Source organism: Rhinoraja longicauda, chromosome 10 (assembly GCF_053455715.1).
Source record: "Rhinoraja longicauda isolate Sanriku21f chromosome 10, sRhiLon1.1, whole genome shotgun sequence".
Classification (NCBI taxonomy): Eukaryota; Metazoa; Chordata; class Chondrichthyes; order Rajiformes; family Arhynchobatidae; genus Rhinoraja; species Rhinoraja longicauda.
In genome coordinates, this window is record NC_135962.1 from 21467290 (window position 1) to 21479490 (window position 12201).

General features: G+C 43.5%; 1 protein-coding gene across 1 annotated transcript in view; it reads right to left on the bottom strand.

Annotated features, from left to right (window-relative positions):
- The window catches only part of LOC144597735 (ryanodine receptor 3-like), a 308708-nt gene that overhangs the window by 18366 nt on the left and 278141 nt on the right, over window positions 1-12201 (bottom strand). Inside the window, exons 95-99 of the mRNA XM_078407262.1 lie at window positions 11165-11295; window positions 9645-9687; window positions 6412-6539; window positions 4493-4553; window positions 3062-3208 (exon numbers count right to left, since the gene is read on the bottom strand). Of these exons, the coding sequence (XP_078263388.1) occupies window positions 3062-3208; window positions 4493-4553; window positions 6412-6539; window positions 9645-9687; window positions 11165-11295 (510 nt within the window). The remainder of the gene's footprint in view (window positions 1-3061; window positions 3209-4492; window positions 4554-6411; window positions 6540-9644; window positions 9688-11164; window positions 11296-12201) is intronic.

Genomic DNA, 12201 nt, shown 5'->3' on the forward strand with positions numbered 1-12201 from the left:
ACCTATTTTCTATGTTTCTATGTCTTTAAATACAGGAGAGATGCTGGAATACTGGAGGGTAGCAAATGTGCCTTTATTCAATAAGGGCTGCAGTGAAAATCTTGGGAATTATAGGCCAGTGAGCTTAACATCTGTAGTTGGAAAGTTACTGGAGGGTATTCTGAGGGATAGGATATACAGGCATTTAGACAGACAAGGGCTGATTAGGGATAGCCAGCATTGTTTTGTACTTGGGAGGTTGTGTCTCACCAATATGATTGAGTTTTTTGAAGACATGACCAAAAAGGCAAATGAGGGCAAAGCTGTAGATGTTTTATATATGGACTTCAGTAAAGCATTCAACAAGGTTCCTCACGGTAGGTCTCTGGAAGATTGGATCGCATGGCATCCAAGGAAAAATAGCTGAATAGATAGAAAATTGGCTTCATGGAAGGAAGCAGAGGGTGATGGTGGAAGATTGCTTCACAGACTGGAGGCCTGTAGACTAGTGGTGTGCCTCGGTTTGGTGTTGGGCCCGTTACTGTTTGTTATCTATATCAATGATTTGGATGAGAACATACACAGCAAGTATCATTTGCAGATGATACAAAAGTGGTTGGTTTTGCAGAAAGCGAAGATGGTTGTGAAAAATTGCAGCAGGATGTTGATAAATTGGCCAAGTGGGCTGAGGAATGGTTGATGGAATTCGATGCAGAAAAATGTGAGGTGTTACATATAACGAAGTCTAACATGGGCAGGACCTACACAGTGAATGTTAGGGCTCTGGGTAGTGTTGTAGAGTGGAGAGATCTAGGAGTGCAGGTGCATAGTTCCCTGAAGGCGGTGTCGCAGGTAGATCGGGTGGTCAAAAAGGCTATTGGCACATTGGCCTTGATCAGACAGAGTATTGAGTATAGACTTTGGGAGGTCATGTTACAGTTGTAAAATAAGTTGTGAGGCCACATTTAGAGTATTGTGTTCAGTTCTGGACACCGTGTTATAGGAAAGATGTTGTCAAGCTGGAAAGGGTACTGAGAAGATTTACGAGGATGTTGCCAGGACGAGAGGGTCTGCGCTATAGTGAGAGGTTGAGTAGCCTGGGACTCTATTCCTTGGAGTGCAGGAGGATGAGGGGTGATCTTATAGAGGTGTATAGGATCATGAGAGGAATAGATCGGGTAGATGCACAGAGTCTCTTGCCCAGAGTGGGTGAATCAAGGACCAGAGGACATAGTTTTAAGGTGAAGTGAAATAGAATAGGAATCTGAAGGGTAACATTTTCACGCAAAGGGTGATGGATGTATGGAATAAGCTGCCAGAGGTGGTAGCTAAGGCAGGGACTTTCCTAACATTTAAGAAGCAGTTAGACAGGTACGTGGATAGGACAGGTTTGGAGGGATATGGTCCAAATGCTGCCAGATGGAACTTGTAGCTGGGACATGTTGGCCGGTGTGGGAAAGTTGAGCCGAAAGGCCTGTTTCCACACTGTATCACTCTATGACTATGACTCAATAACAGGAAGGAATGTGGTAACAATCGAGAAAGTGCAGAAAACATTCACCAGGGAAGGAGGGCTATTGTTATAAGGTGAAATTGGCTAGGTTAGGTTTATTCTCACTGGAACACAAAAGACTAAGAGGTGATCTTATATATGTTTATTGAATGAGAGACAGAGAAAAGATAAAGTCTTTGTAGTAGGGCAGGGGAATTTAGAACCAGAGGGCACAGGTTTAAGTTGAAAGTGGAGGCATTTGAAAAAGATCCAAGGGTAAAGTTTTTCTTTCAGAGCAACCTGCTTATCTGGAGCCAGCTGATTAGAGGGAGGCAGAGGCAGATATCTAATAGGCATTTGGTACAATTACTTGGATAGGAAAGGCATATAGGAAAATGGTCGAATAAATGAAAATTGGTTTAGTATCGATAGACATCAACGTAGGGATGGACAAGATGGCCTGAAAGGGCCCAATCCAGTGGTGTACACATTGAATGATTCTACAAAAATATCAGCAGATCTGGCAGCATCCACGGAAAGAGAAACAGTTAATATTCTGATCAAGGATATTCATCTTGAAAAGTTGAATCCATTTCTCTAATGCTACCTGATCTAATGAATATTTCCAAGATTTTCTGTTTTTAAATAAACAGTCCAAAGCTATTTAGTCATTGCTCTTTTTGATATACAAAATAATTGGGGTTTGATATACAGGACAGAATTACAACATTTTTAGACTTATAAAGAAGCTCAAAAACAGAACGCGGATAAGATGAAGCATTTGATTTATTTGTTCACACCTTGTGGATATCAATTGTAATGCCATCATTTGTAGTCCATCCACTGGTTTGAATTGGTGATAGAAATAGATTATGTGATCAAAAAAGACAAGAACTTGAAAGAGAAATACTTGCAGAGCTATGGCGAGGATTGTTCGAGAGCTGGATATCCATCTCTCTTTTCTTTTTTTAAAGGATACATTTAAAAACTTAAACTTTGCTTCAGGAAATTGTTCTTCATGCAAAGAATGATGAAAATACAGAAGAGACTTCAAGTAGAAACATGGGAGATAAATAGTTTGCATGAAGGTTGTGACTGGCGAGAATCCAGCATCTTAAATAAAATGGGCCAAATACCCTCTTCTTGCAAACCTTAAATGTAAGACAACTAGACAACTGGAAGGATACAGATGTTACAGCACTCTTCAGGAAAAAAGGGAAGAGGAATAATCCCAACAAGCATCTTGGTATTGATAGTTTATCTAGAACATTTAAAGATACATCTGAAGAAGGGTTTTGACCTGAAACTCCACCCACTCCTTTTCTCCAGAGATGCTGCCTGTCCTGCTGAGTTGTGTGTCTATCTTCGATTTAAACCACCATCTGCAGTTATTTCCTACTCAAGATACATCATGTTTGACTGAATGTTTTTATCTAAAGCTATTTCCAAAAAGTGATTTAAAAAACCTATACAGATCTACCATTTTAAAGCTATTACAAATTTTAAATAAGCCTTCACAATAATGTTTCAGATCTTTCAAGATTGAAAATAATAAGACATTAACCACACCTTTTGTTTAATAGTTCTCACCTGCTTCCCATTGTGTGTTACAGATGACAATATCGTGCGCAACGTCTTAAAACCCATAGCAATATCCAGCAAGTGGGCAGCAAAGAAGAAGTTGTTGTAGTGACCCAAAATAGACATGGTTGTGTACCAAGCCAGATACAAAAATGACTGCAAATAGAAATGATATGAATGAATTTGCTTATAAAGATTTTGGAAACAGTAGATTATTACAATTTTAAAAAGTCAGCTTTTTCTGGAAAACTTCTTGGAACTTTGATGTAATGAAAGTCCAATTAAAGTAGTGATGCAATATTGTATTTGAACCCTTGGTTTATTGTTAATTTATCAGTTTCCTGGTCCATAGTTGTATTGTTTTGTCAAATGCATTGAAGACTAGATGTCATATCCAGAATAGTAAACTTTTTGTCCAAGTCACTACAGTGCTGTAAATGGCCCTTGTGGCTGAAAGTACCAGCATTGGCCGTGCTTTTCAGTCAGACGCCTTTCATTGGATTTATTAGATATAATAATAGGAATGTTGAATCCTTACAAAATTAGTAAGAGACATTTATAACATAAAAGAACATGGAGTAACTTGCAAAATGCCGTGCAATGAATAGGAAAGAAGTATCAGATAAGAAAAAATAGCGTAGAGATAGGAAATTGCAGTTTGGCTGAGCAGAACATCATAATTTAGATTTCCAGGTGTCATTTTTATTTGAATTATTTTTTTCTCAGAAATCAAGCTGCTGTTGACAATACAGTAAAAATGATATTTGTAGATCTTCAGCACTTTCCTTTCAACTGATTTTTTAAAAACAATGTTGACCAACTTAGAATGTAAAGATTTGAGAAGGCAGGAACGGGGTAGGGGGGATCTTATTGAAACATATAAGATAATTAGGGGATTGGACACATTAGAGGCAGGAAACATGTTCCCAATGTTGGGGGAGTCCAGAACAAGGGGCCACAGTTTAAGAATAAGGGGTAGGCCATTTAGAACGGAGATGAGGAAGAACTTTTTCAGTCAGAGAGTGGTGAAGGTGTGGAATTCTCTGCCTCAGAAGGCAGTGGAGGCCAGTTCGTTGGATGCTTTCAAGAGAGAGCTGGATAGAGCTCTTAAGGATAGCGGAGTGAGGGGGTATGGGGAGAAGGCAGGAACGGGGTACTGATTGAGAGTGAGCAGCCATGATCGCATTGAATGGCGGTGCTGGATCGAAGGGCTGAATGGCCTACTCCTGCACCTATTGTCTATTGTCTATAACTGATGTCACCTGTACAGTAAAATAGTAAATTGTAGTATAATTGGGTAAATCAGTATAGTAACATTAACATATTCTATATGAAAGCAAGTCATAATGGGATTTGCACAAAACAAGCTGGATTCATCAAGCAGAGATGATGCACATGTGTAGAAATGGGAAATTAGTCATTGCTTCCAATTGTACTTACATTATCCGTGAACACCACTCCAAGTTTCCAAATATGGTATTTTAAATCAATGGAACTCAACCTACAAATAAACCAAAATATAAAGTTACAACATTCAAGGTTTTATTTTTGATTTTGCTATCTCAGTTTTCTGTACAACAAAGAATTTTCTTCTTTGCTGTGGTATTTCAAAAGCTGTTGTTGGCCTTTGAGAGAGCTGGTTTGATATCTCACAGATAATTTGTCCACAGTTTTATTTGTCATTTAAACTGTTGCTGGAGCACATTTATTACTGATATAGAGTCCTACAGCACAGAAACAGGCCCTTCGACCCAACTTGCCCATACTGACCAAGGTGCCCCATCTATATTAGTCCCACTTACCCACATTTGGCCCATATCCCTCTAAACCTTGGCAAACCTAATTGTAAACAAGTTTGAGTCTAAAAGAGACAGTTTGTTCCAACTATGTTGGGCCCAGATGAGAATGGATCTGGAATATTATGCACAGTGTGAAGAAGGATGTAACTGCAGGAAATTGAGCCAAAATTAATCAGATTGATTCCTGTGATTGAGTGTTTTATTTATTGGAGATTAAGTAGATAGCATGTGTTATTTCAAGTTTTAGTTTAGTTTAGAGATAAATGTGGAAACTCAGTTCGCCCACTGAGTCCATGCCAAACAGTGAGACCCATACACTATCCTACAGACTAGGGACAATTTACAATTTTTACCGAAGCCAATTAACCTGCAAACCTGTACATCTTTGGAGTGTGGGAAGAAACTGGATCACACGGGGAAAACACAGTCACAACGAGAGCATACAAACTCTGTACAGACATCACCCGTGGTCAGGATTAAATCTGGGTCTCTGGCACTTTAAGGCAGAAACTCTACTGCTGCACCACCATGCCACTTTTATAGGATGAGAAGTGATCACATTGATATGTACAAAATGCAGAATGGGTTTGATAGGGCAGATATGGAGTTGATATTTACTCTGCTGGGGTGTTTAGAATGGAGTGTTTTGCCTCAGAATAAGAAGTTGTAAACATTTTTTCTTGTGGTTAGTCACAGTAGCTTGCCCTATTTATGCAGGTCCAAGATGCACTATCCAAATGCTCTGCTTACAAAACTCACTGAACAAGAACCCACAAAAAAGAGCAACTCCGTCTAATTTTACTCCTTTCAACAAAACCCATCCATAATTTATTTTTAGACTGTAAGATATAGGAGCAGAATTAAGCCATTCTGCCTATCGTGTCTACTCCACCAGTTCATCATGGTTGATCTATTTTTCCTTCTTAACCCATGTTCCTGCCCTATCCCCGTAAACTTTGATGCCCCAACTAATCAAGAATTCTGCTTCAAAAATACCCAATGTCTTGGCCTCCACAGACGTCTGTGACAATGAATTCCACAGATTCACCACCCTCTGGCTAAAGAATTTCCTCCTCATCTCCATTCTAATGGTATATTCTTTTATTCTGAGGCTGTGCCCTCTGGTTTTAGGCATCTACAGACTATGCAATAATATAACACAGTTAGTTTGTGCAACATCCATTTAAAATAGAATGACTGAATAATGTTTTTATTTTGCATGAATGGGTTTGAAAAAACTAACTGAAAGTTATATGAACTGAGTAGGTCAGGCAGCATCTGTGGAGGAAATGCACAGATGAAGTTTCAGATTGGGACCCTTCTTCAGATTTCTTCTATCCATTCCCTCCTCAGTTGCTGGCTGACTTGCTGTTCCTCCAGCAGTTTGCTTTTTGCTCAAGATTCCAGCATCTGCAGTTTCCTGTATTTCCAAGATGAAAGCTCTGTGGTCCTAATCAAATTCTGCATAAATTTGCAAGCTTTATGAAAATATTTTCAGCTACATTTTGATTCCTTCTCCTTGAGGTGGAGTTAAACAATAGGGGTTCAACAATCACTCACCAGGACACCAGTGTCGCTTCTTGCTCCGGGGCCTCTTCAATGGGACTAAAGTCTAAAGAACCTTTGTCCACACCCAGGAGCTCAGCAATACGTTCAACTCCATAAAGGTCGCCATACTTATTAATAACCTGAAAGAAAGCAAAGGTCATAAACTTGTGTGCAAATAGTCTTTTGTAATTTCAACAAACAGAAATTGATTAATATTATATCAAAATGATCTATGGTACTTCATCACTTCGTAGTAAGGAAGGAGCAATTTCTACAAACAAAAGGGTGTTAACCAGATAAACTTAACCGGCTTCCACTGTTGAAGTATGTAAACCAGAGAAACTGGGTAGAACACAGGTAAAAACAACTGCTGGAGGAACTCAGTGGGTCAGCTAGCATCCGCAGAGGGAATGGACAGATTTGGGCCCTTCTATAGACTGATGGAGTAGAGAGGCGACAGTTGATAAAGACAAGTAGAGAGAAGTTGTGGGACAAGAACTAGCAAGCAATAAGTGGCTTCAAATGTATTGGGCATTCCATAACTTCACACTGCCTTGAGATTTCCAGGCCTTTCAAAAAGATTCATTTAGTGTGTCTGCTATGGGTAAGTCACTGGTGGCAATAATCCTGCATTTATCATTTTGCTTTACTTTGGCTGAGCTGCACTCATTTGGAGGGCCGCCAAAGACATTATTGCAGCTACGTTCCTTTTCTCCTTTCAGGAATGTTGCAACAAGGATTGATTGAAGTTTTATTAGACGCCCTGTCACATTGTGGCGCGTCGGTAGAGGCCCGAATTAAAGGCAAGGAGCCAGGTATTTTGGGGGCGTTAAGGTTTTAATAGTCGGTTATCAGACGGGTCGAGTCTGCCGGAATGGCTTCGCGCCCAAAACCTTGTCCTTATATCTCTAGTACCGGACCGCCCCCCTGGACTGGTCCATTCCCGTGCCGAGGGGTCGGTAGTGGTATGGCCCGACCCTTGGGAGCCGCCACAGGACCCCCCCCCAGAACCGGAGGCACAAAGCGCACTGGTGGTCGCACAACCCGACCGGACCGCGTACGGTAATCGGTCGACAGAGGGGCCGGCGGAGGCACAGTTGGAGGGACAGGTGGTGGGTCCCGGAAGGGTGGGCGACCTCGTGGCCGAGGCTGGGCAACCCGCACCGGTTGGTCAATGTCTAAGTGGGCCGGCTTCAGGCGGTCAATTGACACGGCCTCTGGCCGGCCCCCCATGTCCAAGATAAAGGTTGTCTGTCCGTGCTCCAGCACCCGGTACGGGTCCTCATACGGCCTCTGGAGTGGCGTCCGGTGGGCGTCACGGCGCAGGAACACAAAGGCGCAGTCCCGGGGGGCCGATGGCACGCAAGGGCAGAATGTCCCATGGCGGGACGTCGGCACGGGTGCGAGCTTGCCAACTCGCTCTCGGAGGCGCTGTAGGGTGGATGAGGGCGGTTCCTCTCGCCCCGGCAACGAGGGCACGAACCCCGGGCACCGTGAGCGGGGACCCGTATACGAGCTCCGCTGACGATGAAGCCAGGTCCTCCTTGGGCGCAGTCCGGATGCCCAGCAAAACCCATGGTAGCTCGTCCATCCAGTCGGGGCCGGAGAGTCGCGCCTTCAGCGCTGTCTTCAGCTGCCGGTGGAACCTCTCCACCAGGCCGTTTGCCTGCGGGTGATAAGCCGTGGTGTGATGCAGCCGCACGCCCAACAGGTGGGCCATGGCCGACCACAGCTTGGAGGTGAACTGTGGCCCCCGGTCCGAGGAGATGACCACCGGCACCCCAAAGCGAGCAATCCAGTGCGCGGCCAACGCACGAGCGCATGTGGCTGTTGATGTATCGGCCAGCGGTATGGCCTCCGGCCACCGCGTGAAGCGGTCCACCACCGTGAGGAGGTGGGTGATGCCCCGGGACGGCGGGAGCCGGGCCCACATTGTCCACGTGCAGGTGGTCGAAACGTCGGCAGGGTAGACCGATCTCTTGGAGTGGCGCCCGGACGTGGCGTTGAATCTTTGCCATCTGGCACGGAATGCAGGTACGTGTACTCAAACATCAGGCACGGTCTGTGCCCGTCGAGTAACGCGACCATCTCCTTCAGGAGGCTAGATGGGCGCCGGTCACCGAGGCCTGGCATGTGGAGGAGCCTTTCGGCCCGCTCCATTCGGGTTAGCCCGTAGGTTTGGAGCAGCAGCTCCTTAAGGGCTTCATATTTATCGTGGGCCGGGGGGTTCTGGAGGAACTCCGTTACCTCTTCGGCCGCGTCCTGGTCAAGGGCTCCCACCAGGTGGAAGAAACGGGTGTCGTCGGATGTGATGCCCCGCAGCTGGAACTGGGCCTCCGCTTGGTAAAACCAAACGCGAGCCCGGGTGGTCCAGAAGGTCGGGAGCTTGATGCCTACCGCGTTGACAGCTGGGGCCTGGTCTGCCTGCGAGCTGGACGGGCGGTCGGCTTTTGATCTTGTGCCCATCATACTATGAATGGACCGTCGAGGTCACCAATGTGGCGCGTCGGTAGAGGCCCGAATTAAAGGCAAGGAGCCAGGTATTTTGGGGGCGTTAAGGTTTTAATAGTCGGTTATCAGACGGGTCGAGTCTGCCGGAATGGCTTCGCGCCCAAAACCTTGTCCTTATATCTCTAGTACCGGACCGCCCCCCTGGACTGGTCCATTCCCGTGCCGAGGGGTCGGTAGTGGTATGGCCCGACCCTTGGGAGCCGCCGCAACATGGCCATTACCACATGCTTCTCTTCATTAGAGGATGGAGCAGTGCAAGGACTAGGAACTGAACTTTGAAACTAAATTTAGAACGCTGTGCCCATTCGCCACTCAAGTCTCAGAAGGAGATGGTACGGGGGAAATGGAAGGGTTAGAGAAATGAGTTATATTCTCAATTGGCATTTCATTGTGTCGCTGTGTATGCTGCTGCTTTTCGTATGAGATATGAACTTGATGCAGAAAGCACATTATGTCTGGTGGAAGTTAAAAGTTTTTGCACAACTATTTGGAGGTGCAGGGAGTCTTTGTGATATATTGACTGTCAATGCTCCCTCAACAACCACCATCAAAATTAGAATAATTATCAGTTTGTCTCCTTGCTGTTTATGAAATTCCATGGTTAGTAAAATGACATAAATTGACTCCTATAATAAGGATGATTGTACAATGTAATTCATTCAGTATATTTGAAGCTATAATTAATACTACGTCAATAGTATGCCGCTGTTAGTAAGTTTGTCAATATTGCTTACCTTTCTTTTGACAAACTTGTCCCAGTAATTATTAGGGAAAGATCTGTAATCATATAGGAAGAGCTTAGTTCATTAACCATTGTGTCATTCAACTGAGGTCTAGTTTCTCTTAACTATTTAAATTCAATGCATAACCACTGCCACTCATCAGAAATAAATTTCACTTTGTGATGGGAAAAACTAGTGACATGAATCTAGTTGAGATTTTGTACACCCACTGAAGACAAAAGAAAGGAAACTTGGATAATGTGTATGAAGGCATAGTCTTTGGTTGATAAACACATTAAAACATTTAAATACCTAAAAGGAAATTATATTAGCTACAACAAATTTCATAGGAATTTACAAGCAGTGATGGGGTTTAAAAACACAAGGTCTAAATAAGAAGCACGCTGCATTAAAATAAAACAAAGTGCTGGGGGAATTAGAGGGTCAGACAACATCAGACAGACTGATGAAGTGGGGTTGGGGGTGGGGGGGGTGGGTGGGGGAGGAAAAGCTGACAGACAGAGGTGGGGATTTGGAAAAGCCTAACAATTGGGCAGGGGGGAGGGGGGCCTGACTAAGGAGAAAGAGGGTGCCAGCTAAGGAAAGATGAGGACATGTGAAATGTAAAACTGGAGGGAGGGTTATAGGTAAAATGAGATTGAGTGAGGGTAAAGAAGGGACAAAAGAAATCTGGGACTTGGGGATAGGAGATGAGCATAAGGAAGGGGGAAAATGAGCATAAGAAAGAGAGAAAATGAGCAGGATGACTAGGGTGATGAGAGGTGGTGGGGAAAATGTGTGTACATCAGCGTGGGGAGGCAGGAGAAAGGGGTGGGGGGACATTGCTAGGGCAAGTATTGCTTCAAATTGGTATATTCAATGTTCATACTGTTGGGTTGCAGGCTACCCAAGCGGAATATGAAGCGTTGTTCTGGATTACAGTAGTGCACAGTGAGGAGCACTTGCCACAAGTTGTTGGGAAACCAATCACCATATTAAGACAGACAGTAATCATTTTTTTAACAAGTTCATGGATATAGACATAGTAGTTCAGAAAACATTGAGATGGGTCCCCAGTGTACGTTTCTGTGAACTGCAAATCAGGGACTGAGTATAACTACTGGTGCATGGGGAAGGTACGTTCATCCTATAAGAATGCGCAAGCATTTTCAATAAGCAATGTGGTTATTCTATCAGCAATGAAGTCATTGGATGTGAATGACCTTTTCTGCTCTGTGCTGCTGTGGAAGGGATGACAAGTAGAGAACAGAAGGATGGAAGGAATACTAGAGAGTCAATCTCTGTTCTTCTCTGTTCATTGGGTTGTGGTGGACATCCATGAGTGGGTTATCTATCCATCAATTGCTCTGCAGTCCAGAGAGACCAAAAGTAAAGACATTTGATAATTTAAAAAAGCTTAAGAACCACTAGTCTCTTTCCATATTGCAACTGATGAATCCAAATGGACATTACTCATGTTCATGTGTGGACCTGCTAATTGCATTGTGAATGGTGCTTTTTATTTTACATACGGCGTGTTGATGACAAGGCGATCCCACTGTCCTTTAATGTCGTCATCAGATGGCTGCTCTGTTATGTACAGACCATCAAACTCCAGCTTTCTGGCAATCTCCTTTTCACGCTTGAAAACTACAAGAGGAACCTTTGAAGATTTCAAATGAAGAAATCAGTTTCCCGTATTCAGTTGCGCAAAGATCATTGTAATAAAGTAATAAGAATGTAACTTGTATAATCTATGCTTTCAACCTTTGGGGTAGTGGAAGATGTCATTGGTCAACATTTAGAATTGATGTTATCGCAATACCAACTTGCATTTAGGAAATACTTTTATCGTAAGCATACTGCAATTAAATTGAGAACAAAATTGGTCTAAGTGAAATAGAGAATATTAAGAAAAGTAGCTTCTGGAGGTTCCTAAAGATCAAGAGGGTGGTAGGGAGACAGGTTTTTGGGTACAAATTCAAAATTTGGGGTTTGGAGGCTAACAATATTGGGGCAAAGAAAAAATAGATGCACAAAGGCTGCAAATAGGAGGAACAAAGTTCTCAGAAGGCTGTTGCAAATTGCAGAGATATATAAGGACAGGAGTGAAGCCAATGAGAGATTTAAAGGAGTTTTAAAATTGAGATACTAGCATACTGGGAACGAGTGCATGTCACTTTGCATGAAATAAAGTTTACGCAAAGTGACAGAAACAGGCTGACCAAGAAAGCATGGGAGTAACAAAACATAAATGAGGGTTTCAATAGCAAGTGGAATTACGGTAGGCATAGAGGCAGGTAACATTATTAGACAATAGACAATAGGTGCAGGAGTAGGCCATTCGGCCCTTCGAGCCAGCACCGCCATTCAATGTGATCATGGCTGATCATTTTCAATCAGTACCCCGTTCCTGCCTTCTCCCCATACCCCCTGACTCCGCTATCCTTAAGAGCTCTATCTAGCTCTCTCTTGAATGCATCCAGAGAATTGGCTTCCACTGCCTTCTGAGGCAGAGAATTCCACAGATTCACAACTCTCTGACTGAAAAAGTTTTTCCTCATCTCCG